This window comes from Microtus ochrogaster, chromosome 2 (genome assembly GCF_000317375.1).
Source record: "Microtus ochrogaster isolate Prairie Vole_2 chromosome 2, MicOch1.0, whole genome shotgun sequence".
Classification (NCBI taxonomy): Eukaryota; Metazoa; Chordata; class Mammalia; order Rodentia; family Cricetidae; genus Microtus; species Microtus ochrogaster.
The window spans coordinates 68,390,161-68,411,768 of NC_022010.1; the positions used below are offsets into that span (position 1 = coordinate 68,390,161).

The window sequence follows — 21,608 nt, forward strand, 5'->3', positions numbered from 1 at the left end:
GTAGGCAGCCCTCTGCACACCAGAAGAAGAGCTGGGGACAGATGATCCTTCCTGACTCAAAAGGACCCAAATTGCTGCCATCTTTCTTCATGGTGTACTCCGGCCAGAAGAGCCACGATAAATAAACATTGCTGTGTGTGCATTCAGCCCTTGATGCCAGGCTAGGGAGTCAGTGCTTTCAAGACATGGGAGGTTTCTAAGAGGAGCAGAAACTGAAGCCTTAGCTCCCAATGCAGGGCTGAGGGAGACACCTCCGCACAACCATGGATGCTCAGTCTTTTAGCTTTTAGCAAGACTGACCCCTGAGCTGTCCCTAAAACATACTGTCCAGGACCCTACCCAGAGGCCCAACTGGAGTGCTGGGTCCCAAGCCTCCCAGTCCTGGGGTACCTGCTTCCTACTGCCTCTGCTCCTCCTCTGTTTCTCCACTGCAGAGTGAAGGAGGGCCTGGCTTTTGTCATCTTCAGAGTCTCTGTGGCTAACGTTATTGCTCATAAATGCACCCGTGGCTGGGTGAATGCCGAAACAGTGAACAGACGTTAAAGGTGTAAGCAAGCCTCATACTCTGTCCAGGGATCCGAGGATGGCTTAGGAAGAGGGAGCCCGGCATCCTACAATCTAAGCCAAAACACAGATTTGGTGACTGAGGGTCTGAGCATCAAGGCAAGATGTTGGTGTTCAGATGTGAGGTGCTTTCATCTTGACAGTGTGGTGGTGCTGAAAAAATTCTGCTGCGGCCATGGGGAGAGGTCCACACACTCAGAAGAGGCAGCACCTCTGGGCTCCAGGGCGCCTAGATCCTTCAGGCATGACAAGTCAAGTCAGGAGCCACTGATGGATCAGGATCCAGTCCTTCCGATGCAGGACTTTGATTTTTCTAATCCTCAATCCCCACATCTGCAAAATGGGCATAGTAAAGCCAACCTCGGAAAGCATGAGGTGTGCATGGGATGGCAGAGGAAAGTGAGCTTTGAAAACGGCACTGCTGCAGACATCAGTGAACCGGAAGGTATTTCTTCGTGCCAGTTTCACATGGAAGTGGCGGCAGGTGACTCTCGAACCTTCTCTCTCCAGAGCTCCGTGCTGTTGGTGTAACCTGCCACCTCCGCACCCTGTCTGGTCCGCTGGACCTCATAAGTCCATGCTCTGGGGCTGCTGTACCACGTGATCACGTGATGAGGCCTCGTTCTACGTTCGTGGAAACAGCTGGTGGGAACTGGATTTGGCAATCCTAAATCATGTGCCACCTGAACACGGCTTTGGGAGGCGGGGAGGGGACAGTTACTCACAGCGCCTGGAACAGAAATCATGTTGGTTCCAGTCGCCAAGGTGTCATCGGCTCCAGCTATGCCCAAAAATGGTCTTTCCCAAGTGTCGGATTTCAGGCAGGGCTCACATGATCGCCTCCACCCAGGAGTTACAAAATGCTTTCGCAACCAGGGGCTTCCCCTGCTAAGCTTTGGGTCTCATCCTTCTGTTCTGCTCTTACGGAACTGACAGGCAGGCCAGCATCTGGCACAAATAAAGAGATTCTGAGGTCACGGATAATTTAAAATGCAAACCAAGAGCTGTGAGTGGAAAAACCAGGAGCCTGAAAAAGGCCCCGTGTGGAGTCTGGGGGGGGGGCAGTATTGATAATCCCTTTTAAAAAATAATAATTGTTTTAATTTAAAGAAACACCTTCTATATAATATATTTTGATCAGATTCCTTCCCCTCGCCTAAACTCTTCCCTGCTTCCCTAACTATACAACTTCATGTTTTCTTGTTCTTTCTCTCTCACAGAGCAAAAACAAAATCCAAAACCTGAAAAATCAAACACACATACATACACACACACACACACACACACACACACACACACACACACACACGAGCCCATTTGGACAAAAGTATCCAAAGAAACAAAACGTGTGCTGCCACCCTCCACCCCCCACTGCCAACCCCCTCCAACGTTTATTTATAACATGATTGACAGAATACAAGCAATTCTCCAGCACCAGGCTGCTGTGTGTTGCCAACTAGTCCTGAGTGTTCATATACCCCGGACACTCTAGTGAAGACCACTGATTCTCCTTTTTCAGAAGGTATCCATTGGGAACAGTCTCCATGCTGGGATTTTGTCTGGTTTGGACCTGTACAGGTCTTGGGCCTGTTGTAGCAGTCTCTGTGAGTTTATTTGTGTCAATCTGTTGTGTCTGGGAGACACTGTTTCCTTGGAATCACCCACGGCCTCTGGCTCTCAGGATCTTTCCACCTCTGCTTCCATGTACATCCCCTAGCCGTGCCCAGCAGGTCTAAAGACATCTCTTTTGCTGCACGTTGTTCAGCTGTGGTCCCTGTGTTAATTCCTACCTACTGCAAGAAGCGTCTCTGATTCAGGCTGGTAATTGCTCTGATCTAAGGCTTTGGACATACATCATTAGGCTACATTTTATTGCTGAGGTCCTTTAGAAGAATAACAGTAACTGGTTTTTCCCTAGGTCCATGATCTATTTAGCCCAAGACTCTTGACCACTTTAGCAATCTCATGTATGAGTTCCATCCGATGGAGTGGGCATTAAATCTGATTAAAAAAACAAAAACCTGTTTGGTTGTTTCCATAGCATTCATGCCACTGTTGCAGCAATGTGTCTGACAGGCAAGTTATTGCAGTGGGTTGAAGGGTTTGTAGCTGGGCAAAATCGGTGATCACTTTCTCCTTTGGCAGGGTATACCTTCCAGTACCATGATGCTAGTCAGTCAGGGTGAAGCTTCTAATAGGGCACCAGCTCGATGTCTCCATGTTTGATGACATAGTAAGTTGTGTCTTCAGCAATAAGGCCTTACCATCATGTTGTAGAGAACAACCAATAGGTTTTCCAATAGCCTGTGTGTTTTCTTTGGGGGAGGGGCTGTCTAAGAATTCCCTTTGTTCAGTGACACACAAAGATGTATTCTATTCCCGACACTGGAGATTTTACTTGGTAGTATAAGATGTCCAGTGGGGCATTATCTCACCCGTTATATAGTGACTACATTTAAATTCCCCTCATATATGTATCTCTTTTAGGAAACATCTATAGTAGTAAGTTTCCATATGATCTGTAATAGAAGCCTGCTGCATTCTGAATAAATATGGCGACTGCACCCAAGGGAATGCAGCCATGTTAGAGTTGCCAGCTAAACTAACCACTTCATCCAAATAAGATCTTTGCATGAAATAATTGGCAAACTATATCTTACCATGGATATGTGGCTGGTTGTTTCTCAAAATTAAATGAGACAAGCTCGATACTTCAAAGCAAACGATTTAGGAAAGGATGGTTGTTTATGATAAAAGGTTCAACTCCCAATGTTTGTTTTTTTGTTTTTTTGTTTGTTTGTTTCCGAGACAGGGTTTCTTTGTGGTTTTAGAGCCTGTCCTGGAACTAGCTCTGTAGACCAGGCTGGTCTCGAACTCACAGAAATCCGCCTGCCTCTGCCTCCCGAGTGCTGGGATTAAAGGTGTGCGTCACCATCGCCCGGCCCAACTCCCAATGTTTAAGACTCTGTATATGTCACTGTGAGCCCGATAAGCCTCCTGGAGCTTTTCTGTAAAGTCGGGCAGCGGGCAGCGGCATTAAGTCCAGTAACCCTTTGACAGTGTCCACTAAACTGTGTTATCATCTGAAGGGTTTTTCCAAATAACCAATGCAGGCTACAAAATTACTTATGGGCAGGGATCCAGAATAGACTGATGTAACTGGAAGCATATTGTACGGTTACACCCAATCACAGCTCACCTCTCCTCTTGTTACCACACACGTGTTTGTTGCATTATCATAGAAAGCATCCACAATATCTGACACAGTCATTGAATGCTCCTCCTTAATTTGGTTATGAATCTGTTAGGCCTGACTAACAAGACACAAGAGCCCAAGCATCGAAGAGATGTGCAATCATAGGAAACTTACAATTGTGAGACCCGGGTGTGGTCTGCTTTTTCGTATATACTTGTGGATTCTGGAGTGTGGAAATATTCTGGGGCATGTATTCTGTGACCATGAGCCATCTTGTTGTCTTACCACTATCAGAATCCTAGTGAGGAGAATGAAGCTGTGGATCTCAAACAACAACGATGCCTCAACCTCATATTCTAACATTTCACACAAGCGTCCTCTTCCCTCTCTAAACTTCTGATGAAGCCAAGGCCAACCTTTCTATCCCAATCCTTTCCTAGGTAAGTTTTCACATGAAACATTTGTATTCTAATTCCTTGGGGAGGGCCTCAATGGGTCCTATCTTGTTTCCAGGTCAATGAGCTGTAGACTGGACTTGGAGGCCACACAGATGAGGGTCCAGAATGGGTTCAAATTCTCATGTACCTCCTCTGTGTCGGGACTGAGAAGGAAAAATATTCCAAGGAGCCAACATTACAAGGAGGCATTGGCTAAACCAAATACTTTATTATTTGAGGAAGAAAAGGCCAGATTACAAAACCTTTATACTTAAGACCACGTCAAAGTCTTCCAAGGACTTCCATAACTGTTAGGTTCAACCATGTAAAGCCGCCATCTTGGCTGACAAAACTCAGGCTAAACTTGGCAATTTCACGTGGCTCAACTGCATATAAACTGAGTGATGGCTAAGCTTTTACAAAAGCATGTCCCCAGACCCACGTCTGTTCATATTATAGACACATGTCCCAGGGACACACAGGCCCCTTTGAAAGGCATCCTTTGCTTATTTCTGGGCTTGCAGGCTAGGACTCCCAGGACTGGCACAGCAGGTACCCAGATGGTCTTGTGTCCATTGCGAGGTCTCTCTATCAGTATCACCTGCTGGCCCCGAGGCCACTCTGCTGGCAAGTGGCGAAGCCTGGAGGAAGGTGTGCAGCGTCATGGTGAGCTCCTCACCAGATAAGAACATCACAGAAACGGCTCCACACCTTTTCCCATCTTGCTTGCCCTGTCTGGGCTTCTGGGTATCCATGGCCAAGGAAACAAGAGGAGCAAACTCTCTGAGGACACAGAGCAGGAAGAAGAACATGCAACCCAGATGGTAAGACACATGGCAGGCCAGCGAGACAGGGAGCGCCATGCTTCATTTAAGGTCAAGGCCATGGAAGATCCCCTCCGGGTGCCCTCAGCACTGCCCGGCACAGTTCCCTTTACATGAGCTAAGATAAAAATAAAGCTTTCGTACAAATTACATTTTTTTTCCAGTGAGTTACTTTTGCAGTAAAAATAGCTGCTACATAAATCCCTTCTGATCTCTGAAAAGGAGTCATATATTTCCAAAAATAGGCTTCTTATTGGAGCCACACAGAATACCCTGGGGCGAAGGAAGGAAACGGCTGGCTGGGGGGAGGGGGAGATGCCTGGAAAACACCGTTACGCCAAAAAATAAAATACATTTGTGTATAAACCGTCTTAAGGCATGCAGAGAAGTGGAAAACATGTGCCATTTGTCAAGAAAAATACTGCTTTTCAGCTCTTACTTTACAGCCCAGGAGGAAGTGGAGAGGCCTGAGGCACCCTCAAATAATAACATTAGATTTCTTATAAAAAAAAATCCCAATATACAAAGTTCTGGCCAGATAATGAGCAAGTCAGAACCAAAACAACAACGACAACAAAAAACAACAAAAATAAAAATCAGGGGTCATTCCTCGGACCCCATTCCTGTTGGAAAATCAAATGAAAACAGTTTATCACAATTCTCTCAGTCGGCCCCTGAGAGACTAAATCTCTGTAAAAGAATATTCCTATCTATGTGCTAGTGGAAAAAAAAAAAAAGAAAGATAACCTAGCAGGTATCACATTCTTTCAAACAGTGATAATTACTTTAAATACAATATACAATTTCTGTTAAATAGAACTGTTGGCGGATTCGACATTATATAAGATACAAGAATATGTACAAACTGACTTCTGAACCGGAGCAATCACTGCGCTCCACCACCCGCCTAGCCCGCTCTCAAGAGGAGGTGGCTCTTGCATTTGCTACTCCTGGTGGCAAAAGGCCAAAGGAAAAACAATGTTTTTCAATGTCTCTGCGTCCACCACACGCTGGCTCCCTGGAGCACCTCAAACAGCCGCGAGGATTGTGATAAACACACAGCCTGGGTGCTCCGGTGGCTCCCCAGAACGTCTTCCCTTCCAGGTCTCGCTAAGGACAGAGAGGCCATGCCCCCTCCACCACTGGGGAGTTGGCCTTGTGGAAGAGGCAAGGGATGAAAGAAGGCCACTGTTGCTTGGCGACTCCCAGAGGGGTCCCATCCTGCCCTCCCATGGGTCTTTGGAGCAGTGGGTCAGGACGGACTTCCCACTCAGTCCCCGGGCCCCGGGGCCAGCTCAGGGTCGTCCCAGGGACTTCAGTCTTCTGTATCGGGCTGGACACCCAGGATGGCATGCAGTTCCTCGGGGGTGAACCCCAGCAAGTTCTGCAGGTCACATACGAAGCGGTACACGTAACGTTTCCCTGACGTCTTGTGGATGATGTTTTTGTCATAGTAGTAGCGCAGGCCCCGGCTCAGCTTCTCGTAGTTCATCTTTGGTTTGTTTTTCCTCTTTCCCCACCGGCGAGCCACCTTTGGGAAGACAGAAAGGTCAGAGTCATCGGGGTCCACTCTTGAGCCGTGACTGGCTGCCCTGGCCATGGATGCTCACCCTAGAGACCTTAGGTCACAGGGACTTGTCCGGGTCGCTTTAAATGTGCGCAGACGCTTCACCGGACAGGGGTCAGTGATGACGCTGTCTCTGCCCCCAGCCCCAGTTCAGCAAAGCCTCCTGGGCCAGCCATTTGGAACCAGGGGTCCCTCACACAGGGACAAGTGCTGTCAGTCACCCTCCATAACTCTTATTCCAACACCCACCCCCCTTTAAAACGCCAGAGGCTCGCATATCCCAGACTGGCCACTCACCCTCCAGCCTCCACTTCCACGCTCTGACAACAGACAGGCATGAGCCATCACACCTGGTTTATGTGGGGCTGGGGATGGAAGCCACGGCTGTGAGCAAGCTAGGCAGCCACTCTGCCAACTGAGACACATTTGAAGTCATATGACGGCTGATGCACCTATCCTGGCCCGTGAGACATGCTTATTTCCCTAGACGCGGAGAGGGCGACAGATTACATTACCTATATCGCTGGCATCATGCCTACCAAAGCTATCTCCCGCAGAGGGCCCCAGGCCAGCCCTGAAGGCTGCCTGGCTGCTATGTGCCCTGTCCAACTTGGGACAAAGGGGAACTCCCTCCAGAACTTACTGAAGGTAACCAGCCTCCAACAGACAGTGTCCACAGAGGGAGGGCGCTGCCCAAAGGACACCAGGCCCGTGCATCAACAAGGCCGTGGCTTCAGTTCAGCTATCCCCACAGCCAGGGAACTTGTGGTCAGGGGAGCGTTCTCACTGGCTCTGTTGACTGACTTCCTTTGTGCCCAGGGTCGCCTTTAGAGCCCAAGGTGATGGACTGGGGTTGAGTGTGCAAGTGGCCATACCTCATCAGGGTCAGCAAGCTTGAACTCCCATCCGTCTCCTGTCCAACTGATGAATGATTGACAGGACTTATCAGAGAGCAGCTCCAGAAGAAACTGCCACAGCTGGATTGGTCCACTTCCTGGGGACAAAGAGAGGCAGGTTACTGACCCTCCCGGTGACCAGGCTATCTTGAGAACATGGACCCCACCGGGCATTGTTGTGATGAGCAGCTGGGGCCTCAGGGAAATACTTTAACGTGCAGAAGCCACAGTGGCCTCCCCTTCCTCCAGCAGGATGGCTGAGGCATGGCTCTTCCTAGGCTGCTGTGATTGTTCCCCCAGGAGGAGGATTCAGGGCTAGCAATCACCATCAGCACCAATCCTCCTGCTGTTTAATGCTTTCTAGTAAAGAACCTTAGACGTTTATTTCTATAAACACCCAGCAGGGCTGGGGTGGACACTCAAGGATCATTTCATGACAAGCATGGCTCTCAGGACCACAGCAAACTTTCGTGGGGTACACAAACACACCCATGGGGTGACCTATACTGGCAACCATCTATCTCTGCTCCGCGGGAACTCAAAAGCACCCCTTGAGAGAGACGCTGGCTGCAGCGCTGTCTTTCTTAAGGATGTACTCAGGACAGCCACTTTTCCTGGGTCCCCATCACAGTCTAGGGAAGCTGAGGTCACCTTGCCTGCAAACAGGAAAAGGCTTTTGGGAAGCTCGGAAAGACCTCGGACGGAACCAGACTGAGCCTACTCACTTCAACGGCCACTCGGGCCACCTCTGAACTGACTCTCCACTTGGGTTACCACACTACCCACGGTAACACCTCTGGCCACAGGCTGGGCTAGACGACACACAGTCCTCTACCATTGCCATCCAGGCAGACACTCCTAATGCTGTGCAGTTTCCTTAGCTGTCCTCGGGTTCCCTTAGGACAGGCCTTAGGGTCAAACCCCTTTGTGAGTCTTTATACATATACATAGCCATTTGGCAATGAAAAAAAAAATCCACACATTCTCACTTTCATCTTATAGTTTTAAAATTAAAGTTTTTTAAATCCACGGTGGCTCCTTATGGCCAGCATATGAAAAGATATGAAGAGAGGTCTATTTAAAGGCCTCTGAAGTGGTGAAAAATGAACATTCTTGGTATTTTTGCCCCAGTTTTGAAACTGTCTGGTTCTAAAAACAGCTTTAAGACTCTTTCTCTGTCTAGAAGAGCTCTCCCCTTCTCTGGGATGGTTTTGGAGGCCAAGGGAGAGGTAAATAGTGCCGGTAAGCCGTGAGCCAGCTCCCGCCCTTCCCCAGGCCAGTTTACATTCCTAGAGATCCAGAGTGTGAGTCAGAGCCAGGACCAGTCTGTCCGTCTGTCCCCTCTCCTACCCCTCCACCTCCTGTTCCAGGGAGAGGGTGTGACCTGGTATCTTCTCCCACCCCGAGACCCGATCATGAAAACTCCTGCAAGCCTGGTCTCGTGGGACTTGGATACAGGGAGCCTCTGAGTGCGGAAGATTGTCACGGCAACGCGGCAGCCACCGCAGCCACACAGGAGCTGGCTGGGACCCTGAGTGCACACTCACCGGTGAAGCCAGCCAGCACTGCCGCAGGAATAACTGGTTTGCCTTGCTCGACGGGGTCACTCCTCTCTTGGATGTAATCTTTGAAGGACATGGTTGGTTTGCTGAGGCACAGTGGCTGGCTACAGTCCTCCTCAAAGCTCTCGAAGGACGGTACCCGCTGCACATCCAGTAGAGACGACTGGCTGTTCCAGGAGCGCAGCAGTGAGTCGGAGCTCTCGAAGCTGTCCGCACCGTTCTCCGTGGAGTCATGGTCCTTGGCTTTCCCTGGTGACAGCAACCAAACACATGCTGAGACCTCCTCTGAGACGCGAGAGGCCTGGGCCCCTGGATCACCAATTCAGGTGCATCTGGGTACCAATCCATGCAAACACGGTCAGCGAGCCCCAGAACGATATACACACCAGGTACCACATCACCCAGACCCTTCCAAGCACTCTTCAACAAAGGTGCTAACTTCTTAGGACACCTTCCTCCAACAGAAGCATGGATAAAATATAGAACACTATATAGCCATGAAAAAAAGCTAAGTCACAATGGCTGGTAAAAGACAAACCCCGAAGAAATCAGCTAGCAGGGGCCCATCCGCGTGAAGCTTCTATCTCCACGCAGATGGCTGTAACACAGGTGTACACAGCTGTCTTAATTCAACCAGATGGACACCCTGAGATGTGTGGACTGTGTCTGCTATACCCTTAAACAGGAATCTGACACATTCCTGTGTCCCAACAGAGTAACTCCACTGTGAGGAAATTAGCTTAAGGCTGTTAAGCTATTCAGTATTGCTCACTGGATACCTACAGAACCTGGCTCAAACAGGTTGTGCTTTATTGGAAAGTCACATGGAAGATGACCCTGTCTTTTAACCTTCTCTGGTGGCAGAAGACAGAATGCCCTTAACCAAGCGTCTCTCATACTGACAGCTTCCAGGACAAACCAACAACAACCTTACGCTAGAACGTTCTCTTACCAGAGCTGTTGGCGAGCAAATTCAAGTTGCCAGCAGGGAAGTCCTGGCCGATGGAGCAGTAATTGACACTGACGGTATTGAGCCGAGACTTGGGCAACATCTGGAACTCCTGCTCAGAGCCGAGAGTGGCAGGTGTCGCCGATGGTGGGCACATGCTGTCCAGGAGGCTGTCTTTGGGGTAGTTCTGTGTCTGCATTCCATATGGAGCCTGTTCCATGCCAAAGCCTGAACACAAGGACGGGATGGATGGCAGAGTTGTTAAAGCCAACATCACGACAGCTAGCCCCACACCTGACCCTGTGAGCCACCCGCAGGAGACCCTGTTTCAAGACAGGTGTCTCCATTCAGAGCACAGCAACTGCATTGCTATACTACATTAGCATCTCCTGACTTCTTTTTCTTCTTTATGGTTAAAGTGGCCTTGAGCAGTGTTGACTCCTAGAGATTATATGAGCCTCTTAAGCAAGGCTAAGATTTCCTGTGGCCACATGAAAAACGCAAGAAGCAGGTGAAGTTAATTTTCCACTTGAACTGGTCAGCGTATCAGTGGTCACCTCAATATATAAACAGTATCCTAACTCATCAAGGAAGAGTTTATACTTTTGGTTTCATTTTACGACCTCTGAGTTAGTCTAGATGAGTCAGAGTCTTAGATTGCTTTACGCATTTCACATGGATCTACCATGTTGCAGCTGCTTAGTCGAGCGATATCCATGTGTAGCATCACAGGAAGAGGGCTGGGCTACCTGAGGGGCTTGAAAGGCGAAAACCAGAGCTTTTAGGAAAAGGTCACGTGACTGACCTAATGTATTGCTGCTGATCCAATGAGGGACCGCATTGAGGTGTGAGTTTTCTTCATATTGGTCTTCTGTCTTTTCTTGGTTCTCTGAAAAACAGACGCAGAAGACATGAAACCCAGTTTAAAGACTCCGCAAGAACTGCAGTACTTCCAAGCTCCTGTTTTGTGGATATTGGAATGACCTTGCTCATTTGATTTCAACACCCTTATGTGTCTTTTTTTTAATTACAATATATTTTTCTAATAATCTGGGATAAGTTTTCCAAAATCAATGACGCCACTGTCTAGGAAGGTCCAGTTTGTGTATCCATTTCACGCCTATGTTTATAAAAAACCATCTGTTGTGGGGCTGGAAAACAGTGGGTGAAGGAAATGGCCTCGGTGCCTACCCCCGAGAGGCTGAACATCCTCTGTAGGTTAGTTTGGGGTGTCGTGAGGTCCACAGGGCAAGCAGTCCGCGTTCTGTGGAAGTACCCTTACGAGGAACACGCCATCACAAACCCCATCCCGTGAAGCCACGCTACACAAATGCACATGCTGAACAGACCTGTCATATAAATGGCTGCCCAGAGACACGCTGGGTGAGACCAGTCCATGTTCCCAAAGAATCAGGGCTTCTTTAAAGTCAGTTTCCTCGGCTCTAGGAAGCAATAACTAAACCAGACTGGCAACAGAACCCAAATGAGATTCTGAGTTTATACGTTGAAAGCAGATGTGTTTACCTAGGACGCCAACCATTTTCTGACTCTTTTGGCTTTTTAAATAAAGAACTGTCCCTCATTTAAACCCAGGTATCTTTTAAGAAGGTTTGGTGATCTTTGAGTTCTGAGACAAGATGAGATTCCTGAGTTCAGGGCTTTTTCTCAACATTTCAGTGTGTTTACGAGTTGATCAGTTATGGTGTGAGCTCCAAAATCCTCAGTGGACTACAGCAAGTTTCCTACAAAATCCACGACCTGTGTACGCCACCTTACACTGTCAACACTGTCTCTCTTGGCTCTTCCAGTGAGCTCACCCACCCGGCTCTCTGGCTGGCCTACATATCCAAGGTGCTCTGAGCTGGCACAACCAGCGCAGCCTAGCAGCAACCGGCAATTTGGTGACTCAGGCTATTGCCTCGTGGCTACACCTGGCACAGACAGCACACACACTTCCCTCCGTGGAATGAAGACCCATCAGCACCTCCCCGTTTGACTCTTGGGGGTGTTCTGAAGCAATGGACTCTGACCACTGGGCAGCCTGAGGTGGAAGGGCACGCCTTCCTCCATCTGGGTCCCCGCCTCCCCAAGTCCAGCCTTACCTTTGATCATCTGCTCCAGATGTTCCCAGAGGATGTCACCCACAAAGTCGGGTGCCAGCTCCAGAAAACGCTCCTTGCCAAGGTTACACAGCATCTGGCCATTCATGCCAAACCGTTGCAGGTTCACGTTCACCAGGCTGAACTCATTGGTGGCCCAGAGTAGCCACTGACACACCTGCTGCTCGCTCCAGAGCCAGGGGTCTGTGCAGGGAGGGTGAGAAAGGACAATGCGGGTGAACAGCTGGGAGGCAGGGAGGCAGCTCCAAACCCACGAAATGATGAGACGTCACCATGCGGCGACCCAGGCATGTTCTAAGACACCAGTGACGCTTGGCGTTTGATGAGTGCAGGATAGGGGTGCAGCAGGCCACAGGCCAGGGCAGGTACACTCTTCCTACATTCTTCCTACCAAGAGCATCCTAAAGGCAGACCCAGCCAAACCATTCCACCCCTGTCTTCCGGGGACTCCCCAGCCTCCAAGTCCAGCACTTACTTTTGGGAATGCCAAGACGCCGCTGCTCCTTGTGGAAGCCATTGAAGGTGGCTTTTAAGGCTTGGCTCATCACCGCCTTGCTGCAGGGCGTGAGTAAAGGCAGTTCGCAGGTGGCTGAGTCTAGACAGAGAACACAGGGATGTCAAGACCAGGGTGGCAATGTCAACAGAAGCTTAGGATAAGCCCCGGTCTTCTGAGAACTGTGATCACAAATCTAGAACGAATTCCTTAACGGCATACAGCTGTGGGGCTGAGGTGTAACTCGATGCTTGCATTCACCTAGCATGCAGGAGGCCTGAGTTCCATACCCAGTATTGCCCCCCCCCCAAAAAAAACCCTCCAAAAGCAACAAGGAAAGATTTTTTTTAAAGTATACTCTGTTACAATAATGAGAGATATAAAAAAAGCTTCCAAAAGCATAACTTGACACAGTATTTTTTTCTTTTAAAAAAGTAAGCAATGGCATTAAGAACCAAAACCAATTATGTTTCTTAGAATTCCACTTACAAAAAGAAAAATCCAGAGTAAAAATGAGTTTGGTGGTACACAGCTGTAATTCCAGCATTTGGGAGACAGACACAGGAGGAAAATGAGAGTATCTGAGATACATAATGAGTTCCGAGCCAGCCTGGCAAAGTCCCTGGGGTGTGTGTGTGTGTCAAACTTTTAAAATAAAAATCAAGTATTGTTTTTTTCAAAGCTTTATAAAGCAAGGACACACTGACACCACCTCTACATAAGTCATATTTAAACACTTTAAATTGTATGGATTTTGTTCAGAAGGCTTCAGATGTGTCCAACCTTGCAGCCTGGGTCCTGTACATAGTCAAGGACAGCTAGGAACACGGCATAAAACTGTCAGAAGTATTCAAAACATGAGATTTTACTTTTTTGGTAACTTTCACATGGCTCTTGAGTGTGGCCTTTGAAGAAGACAAGGCATACGGCAATGCGGCAGGTGGGACAGTCCCTGGCTGCCTTCCGTGGCTGGGAGTGTTCGAAGTGGGAGCTGTGTCCATCAAGCTGAGCAGACAGCAAAGGAAACTGGGCAAGCTGGGCTCAGACAGCACTCTGCACTGTGAAACAGGCACGCCCCTAACATCTTTGAAAAAAAGTCTTCTCTGACGCTCTCAGACATTTCAGGAACGACAAGTGATGGCCAGACGACACCGTGCTTACGAAAGCACAAGCGCTTTGACAGATCTTTCTGGGCCGTGTTTTCCAGCACCCACTTCATATGACACATCAGTCTGGAATGCGTCCAGCCAATAACTCTATGAAGTAATCGTAGAGACGTATTGAACATGCTAGCCCTTTGAGAAGAGTAAAGAACGGCAGTGAGAACTACTACCAGAATACAAAGGGTTAAGATGAGTAAGAGTAGTTTGTAGTCCCAAAACTCAAAGGGAAAGAGTGTGTGTGTGTGTGTGTGTGTGTGTGTGTGTGTGTGTGTGTGTGTGTGTGTGTGTCTTAACTAGAAAGGTGAACTGAGCATTAGAAGCTGGGTCACATTTCAATGTCCACTGCCTTCTATAAGAAGAAGACACCAGGGAGATGAGGAAGTGTTTGAAAACGCTTCAAGTGGAATTCCCAGAGTTCCTTAGTTCACTGGGGGCACCGTGTGAGGAATGACCGGTTTACTCACACAGGAGGAAAGCTGCCTTCTCCCAGGCCCTCGGAGAAGACTTCTATCAGACCGTCTACACCCAAACTATCAGCATTTCTGGCTGCAGAGTGATCTGTCTTTGCTAACTGATCATGCCTTTATTAACCCAGCTACTGAGGGAAGCCGTGCATCCTCTCCGCTAGGTTAGGAGGAACACATTACCATGGGAGACAGAATCCAAGCCCGTGGGCACTTCTTGGAGTGTCTGCTCTTCACTGAGAGAGGGGAACATGGCAAACAGAGAACCGTCAAAGGTGTCAAAGGCTGGCTGGCGCTGCAAAACACAGGGACGAGAAAGAGATGTAGCATGAACTCATTTGATGATACGCTTTCTTAGTGATCCACAGTAACCTTACGACAGGTCCCAATGACATCAGCTGTTCTAAAGCAACACCAGCCGGTGGCCTCTCGGTGCTGGCAGCACGCTTCCTCTGAAGTTCAAAGTAATCCAAACAATCCTATCTCACCCTAGATTCTTTAATTAATAGGACAGGGTCAGATGGCCTGGGAGGTTCTTCCAGCGGCATAGCCAACTTAAAATAATAAAGTAAGCACAGTGAGAAGCAGCAGAACCTTAGGACCATACTGAGAGGGTCTTCAAAGAAGACCAGCCCCCAGCTCGCCAGACTGGGCGTATAGGAAAAGAAAAAGCAAATACACTTCAAACAAAAATGGAAGGCTGGAAGGACCTGGGGAGCTGAAGCAATAGTAAGCTGCTCTTATCTTTGGACAGTTACTTTGAAGTATCTACCACTTTAAGTGAAATGAGGGAAGCCCTTCAGCACTCCAGTGGCTCAGATAACAGTAATCTGTGAAAAATAATAAAGCCCTTAATGTTTTCCATGATAAAATTAAAAAAAGACTATAGAAAAGAAACTTCAAACCAACTACAGAGAGACTTTCCAAAGCATCTTTCGGGAAGCATCGGATACACACGTAAAGACAAGCCCTGGAAACCATCGATGGCTACATGATCTCACACACGCAGCATTTATGAAAAACAGCAGCCCTGCATGGGAGGGGCACGAATAAGCACCCAACCAAGGTGACCCACCCCTGCCCAGCTCGTTTAGGAAACATGAAGAAAAGTTCCATTTCCCAACATAATCTGGAAATCCCACATCGTGTGTAACACGATGACCCGTGTGTTGCATCATGGGCAAATAAATGTGTAACACATTTACAAATAAAATCAGCTCAGCACTGTGCCTTCATTTCAGAAATGCAGAAGAGCGAAGGATGTGTTGCACAAGAGGGCAGGCTGCCAGCCCCAGCCCTCAATCTCCAAGCCCCCAAGATGCCAAAGACCTAGGCAGGCAGGCAACTGGACCTATCAGGGACTTTACAAGGGGTTGACTTTGGTGAAATGTTAAATAGATGTCTAACAAAAAACTGCCCCCTCCCAAATATTGCCCGGGCCTCTAGGAAGTATCTTTCTGGAAGTTCTTTTTTTAAAACCAGGAAGTCCCAGAACAATGCAAAGCCTTGCTACGCATTTCAACATAGTCTCTGGCGAATGCCTTCTCCGAATCCGGACATCAGCAAGTTCTTTCCGTTGACAGAAGGGCTTTTTCTGAGGGGTGTATGTGGCCTCAGCTCTGCCACATTTCCTTGTGCCTTTTATGCCGTGCTGAAGACACATGACCGAACCAAACAAGAAAGTGCACCAGGGTTTGGTGACTTCACTGTAATGGGTGCCAGGCTCTGCCCCTGGAGCCTGCACCAGACACATAACTTAAAAAAGGTTTAGGGAGCTGGGGGAATGGCTCAACAGAAAAAGTATTTGCTGGGCAAGCTAGGGGACATGACTCGGGATCCCCAGAACCCACATGAGGCTGGACAAGTGTGCTAAGAAGAGGGGCAGCAGACAGGACAGTCCCCAGAAGCTCGGGACCAGAAGCTTCTGTGTACAAGGCAGAGGACAAGGAACCCTGCCTCAAATAAGGGGAAGGCAAGAACCAGCACTAGCGACTGTCCTGTGGTTTTGTAATCCTAGCACTAGGAGAGCGGAGACAGGAGGCTCCTGGAGCCTGACAGCTAGCCAGTCTTGCCTAGCAGGTGAGGAACAGGTTCAGTGAGAGACGCTGTCTCAAAAAATAAAGTGGAGGGCAACAGAGAAAGACACTCATTGCTGGCTTCTTCACTACACGTGCGTGCACGTGTGTATACGTGTGTATGCACACACACATGTGTGCACACACAAAACACTCATGAAATTACCAGCTCATGCTGCGAGTGTCCCATCGGCGTGACATGAAAAGTGTTGACTCAGGGGAGCCAGGCCTTGCATCTTTAATCTGTTTGGGGTTTGTATAAACAGGCCTGCTGCCGCCGTACCAGAGAGAGCTGGCTCCCTAGAACCTGGCGGTCCAGCCCGTCCTGATGGAAACCTCACAGCTCTTTCATTTCACTCTGTAAACTGAATTCCTTCTGGGAACGGAGAGCTGGATCAGTGGGTAAAGTGGGCAGAACTTGGTGCCAGGCCTGGCGACTGGAGTTTGATTCCCCAGGGCCTACACGGAAGGAAGAAGGGGAGCACTGGCTCCCACAAACTGTCCCCTGACCTCGACATGTTTATCACGGTATGTGCACACGGGAGCAAATGGATGTAAACAAGTTAAAAAATTAATTAGCCTTTTTGATCAGTCACAAAAACTCCTGAGCGCATAAAAAAATGGTGGACACAGACTCTCCAGCTGTTTTCCAGAATTGTGGGCCTTGTTTTCCCAATCTGAAGGGAGCCTCATGAATGGCCTGTAGCGGCCACCTCATCCGCAAATGAACCCCTTTCATATCTTGGGGGACAGGTACAAACAGCATGATACCCATTTTACAGTGCAGAAAACTAAGGCTTGGAGAAAGTAAACCATGTCCCTAGAGCCACACAGATAAGATATTTCAAACCTGGGGCCAGAACCAGTTTTTTTTTTTTTTTTTTTATATTTCAAACCTGGGGCCAGAACCAGTTTGTTTTTTTTTTTTCTGGAACACAGTTCAACATAGGTTTTTCCCTCTTATTAATGGAACTTCCAGAATTGTCAAGAAAATTTAATTAAGACGCACACACCTTGAGTGTCCCTCGAAAACCGTTAGCGACAGGGGCAACTTGGTCCATGTTCTTGATTGCAAAATCATTCATCTTGAATAAAAGCAAAAGAGACAAGAGTCAGAGAGGTTAGCACTGAAGCACACTTGAAAGGTGACGCTGGCGGCGGCATCGAGCTTCAGGTGACGGGAGTCCGGCGCCTGGATGGGGAACCATTATTCAAGAGGACTCTAGATGAAGTAGCTCTCAAAGAGAACATGAGAGGGTCTCCACAGAGTTCTACTTAGGTGCGAGACTCCAGGGGCTGCTCCCACACGCTGGGTTAGCTGAGCAAGGAGGCTGTGCCCTGAGTCCCAGCTACACAGCTATGGGCAGCTGAGATGACAGCTTGGGCCAAGCTAGGCAGGGCCACAAGACGCCACCTCCTGTCTGCACAGAGCAGTCAGTTCAACCTGGGCACCCAATGGGAGACATGCACGCGGGGGGAGGGGGGTCACCTGCCTTGGAAGCTCCCATGGGTGTCAAACCAGACCACCTCCTCCCCACCATTCTTCTCAGAGCCATGCAGAGGCACGTGGTCCTGGGTCACATGGCCCTTGTCACCGCAGATCCTCTGAGGGTGTGATCTCAGAACTGTTCTGCTTTGTGTGCACAGTTTTATGTGCATAGTTTTGCATTTCCCCAAGAAGCTAGGCCTTGCTTTAATTAGAGGGGCTTATCCCAGAGCTGGACTGACCACCAGATGGCCATTGTGGCTACTGGCATTGGACAAGGCACCTGTGGAGGGAGACCGGCTGGCAGCGAGGGTACATGTGAGATCTTAAGAACTAGAGGGAAAAGGAAAGAGTCTCAGTACCTTGAATATTTACTTTGTGCTTATATAATGTTCCGAATACATTAGGTTTACTGAATATAGTAAAATCAATTTGACCTACTAAGATGGTTTTGAGCACGTTGAAGAGAAAACCAAAAATGTGACTTGCAGTGGGCTGAAATTATTTTTTCTGGGTCGGCCAAGAAGGCGTGGAAGGCCTTCTTCATTGATCCCCTCTGCGTGGTAAACAGAGCCGCAGAACCTCCTTTCCACCCACCAACGATCAGCACCTGCCACCAGCTCCCCACCCCCGAGGCTCCAGGTCACAGAAGAGACGCCTTCAGCAGCCTTGGTGCCACCCCAGGGCCACGCTTGCTCTCCTGTATGTGTGCCCACCTGTTAAACACTCACTAAGACGAGTGTGTAATTGATAGCGCTCACTAGAGGCAGCAGCTAGCACAGTCTTGAAGAATGATTTAGCTTGCGTTGTTCTTTCTTGTGTCCTCTTTATTTATAGTCAACATTATGGTCAGTGCAGATGTCTTAACAGGTTCCTGCTAAACACACTCATGTGCATGTGCCGGTATGCACGTGTGCACACGTGCACACACGCACACCTTGATAAAAGGCAACAAGGGCAGAAAGGGGCCCTGGGGAAGGTTGCTGGGAGCTCAGATATGCAGATTTGAGTTCAAGTAGCTCAGGACCGCCCAGGAAGGAGCAGGGAAGGAACAACAGTTCTGGAAGAAGTCAGGGTAGGGGCTACCCAGTCTTCACAGTGGGCACGCTTGCTCAGATTCTCCCTTGGTATATTACCTCAGCTACACTCATGAAAGGATTCAATATTCCCTACAATGCCAACACGACAGAGTGTGAATGAAGCCCCAAGTCCCACCACCTCAATTCTCCTGTGTCTAGGTTCCTTACTCTGAGGCAACTGAGGCCCATGATACTGAGTCACTGGCCTGGGGCCACCCTCCTCCTGGGGTGTCTATGGAGATTGCACATCAGGTGAGCAGAGCCTTAAATCCTGACCATGAATGTGGCCCTCCCTGCCACATCCCACCGAAGCAGAGAGGGTATAAATACGATTAAAGCAGATCTTTTTGTCCCGGCCCTGTGAACTGCTCCACCTGAGAACTACTTGTAGCCCACTTGGATGGAGTCAGCCCTGGAACCGTTGACTAAACACAAGCCTCAAGCAGAAAACCAATCTGAGCGCCAGAAACGTCCACACGGTCCCTCCAGGGTCTGCAGGACCAACATGTAGACACTTGCGGGCTTAATTCTGACTTTTAGCTTCCGAGATGAATGGCTGTGGAGGGCGAGGAAGCTCTTCCCCGCCTTTTGTGTACAAACAGGAGGAGAAAAGGGAGGTTCCCACTCCCACATAAAGAGCTGTAATTACCAGCTGCAGAACAGGGTTCCTTTGTTGCCCGGCTTTTAATGAGTTTTGTAAAAAACCCTATAGAATTAAAGCGCTCTACTAAATGGCTTCAGGCAGACACACAGCTAATCAAATTTAAGTTCATTTGTCCTACTGGATGTGCGTGCTACCTCCTGGAACAAGTCAAGAGTCTAGATAAATCAATTTTCAAGTTTAGACCCTTTGGTACTCAGAAAAGAATAGGAAGATGAGAAGCACACGGCAGAAACGTAATGGCTGAGAGTGGCTAACTTTTAAAGCAAGGGTCTCACCGGCAACTGTGCCCTTATAGGAACAGGTAACCACTTACATAAGAGAGCACAGGTTTGTAGTGAGGTAAAACTGGAGAGAGCAAACCCTTTGGAAGGTTGGTTTCTTTTCGCTTAGAAAGTGATCAGTTTAGAGAGATGAATGACTAATTCCAGATATGAGAGACTATTTCCCTGTAGGGCGCACGGTGTTCACATTTACTGTACTGTGAGATTACTCAGAATTTTAATAAAAGCTCAACGCTGAGATGTATCTCCCGATCGGCGGGCGGCGGTGTGGGCAGGCAGATAAGGCATCGGAGCTTTCACCGCAGGGAGCGAGTCTATCTCTTAACTGGTGAATTAAGCGACTCCTGTCTCCAACAAGGACTGCTCACCGCTTTACTTTCTAAATAAGTAGCGAGTCAACCACTATTTTAAGCTCTGCTGAAATTGAGGGCAGGTTAGCACAAGTCTTACGAGATTAAATAATAAATAAATGAATAAATAAAACAGGTTAAATACACATCCAAATGCTTCGGGTTACATCTTCATTCATATGCTTTAAGGAGAAAAAAATAAATAAAAGCAACGCAGCCATGCACACCCCCACTTGGACGCTGGCTTCTCAGGGCTCTGGAGGGGTTTGGGGAAGGCGAGAGAGGAAGGGAAGGGTGGGGGGCGCAGACCTGGCCAAGCAGGTGACACGCTCCCGGGGAACCATAGCTTCCCAGGTGTTTCAGGCGCCGGGCACCCTCATATCTTCCCAGGCCTAGCGCCTCGCCTACTCAAGTCACTCCGAATCTGGGGCTACCTTGGCCACCCTCTTAGGGTGGCCCAAGCCCCTTTGAGAAACGCAGTCGCGCGCCCTAGGCAGGAATCGCACCAGGCGAGCTCTGGTTTCCCCAAAACAAAAGCGGGCAGCCCACGCCCTGCCCGGTGCCCTGGTCCCTCGCCGAGGCCACTGGGTGCGTGAGAATCAGCCGGAGCGACTCTGGGACGAGCGATCGACCGACCGACCGGCTGGAGCAGGGGCCATCCGCACCGCACCCCACCCCGGGCGGAGTCCCTCCCGCGGACCGACCGTCGCGCCGCGCACGGGGCCGCTCTTACCGCGTTGCAGCGGGCAGGGCCGGCCGGAGGTCGGCTGTGAGAGGAGATCGCGGTGATCCCGGCGCGCGAGGCCCGGCGAGGCGAGGGCGTAGGGCCGATCAGGGAGCGCGGGGCCGGGGGCGATGGCGAGGATTGGTGGGGCTAGGTGGTGTCCACTCCGTGCTCAGCTCCGCGGTGGAGGAAGTAACCAGCCCGGTCCCCTGGCCGCGCGCTCTTCTGGAGCTGGGGGAGGGCCAGAGGGGACCGGGGGAGGGGACAGCAGGGGTGACGGGGAGAGCGGGGAGGAGGAGCGAGCTACAGGCCGGCGTGGGAGGAGACCCGTGCGCGGGCATCGGCGGATCCACGCTCCTCCCGGGGCCTTGGCTGAGCTTTTGCAGCCCGCTGTCGCCTGCCTGCTGGCCTCTGCTCCTGGGGACCCGACTCGGGCCGTGTGTCCTGGAGGTCCGGCGGGCAGAACAGAGCCCTGTCCCCCTGCGTCCCCAGCACAGGGCTGCTCGCAGGTCCTAACTAGTAGCGCTGGTGGCACTCAGGTTAAGTGGTTGGGCTTTTGCTGTGAAGCCGGTCCTGTGCTTGGAACTACGTGTGAATTTTTATTTCTGGTCCTTCCGTCATGAAAAGACTCTTACGTGGGGTTAGGGAGGCGCAAAGTGGGCGGGTGGCCGAGTCGCGAGTGGAAGGGTAAAACGTGGCGTTGCCGCTTGGCTC

At 49.6% G+C, this 21,608-nt stretch overlaps 1 protein-coding gene across 1 annotated transcript; it reads right to left on the reverse strand.

Moving 5' to 3' along the window:
• Nucleotides 1-4,406: 4,406 nt before the first annotated feature.
• On the reverse strand, nt 4,407-21,116 carry Ets2 (ETS proto-oncogene 2, transcription factor). The gene is made up of 10 exons (XM_005345150.3): nt 20,904-21,116; nt 17,324-17,395; nt 14,419-14,530; nt 12,591-12,710; nt 12,098-12,298; nt 10,801-10,884; nt 9,999-10,223; nt 9,032-9,295; nt 7,464-7,582; nt 4,407-6,552 (listed from the first exon to the last, which is right to left on the reverse strand). The coding sequence occupies exons 2-10, from the start codon at nt 17,393-17,395 to the stop codon at nt 6,337-6,339; spliced, it is 1,413 nt and encodes a 470-aa protein (XP_005345207.1). The 5' UTR covers nt 20,904-21,116; the 3' UTR covers nt 4,407-6,336.
• Nucleotides 21,117-21,608: the final 492 nt, after the last annotated feature.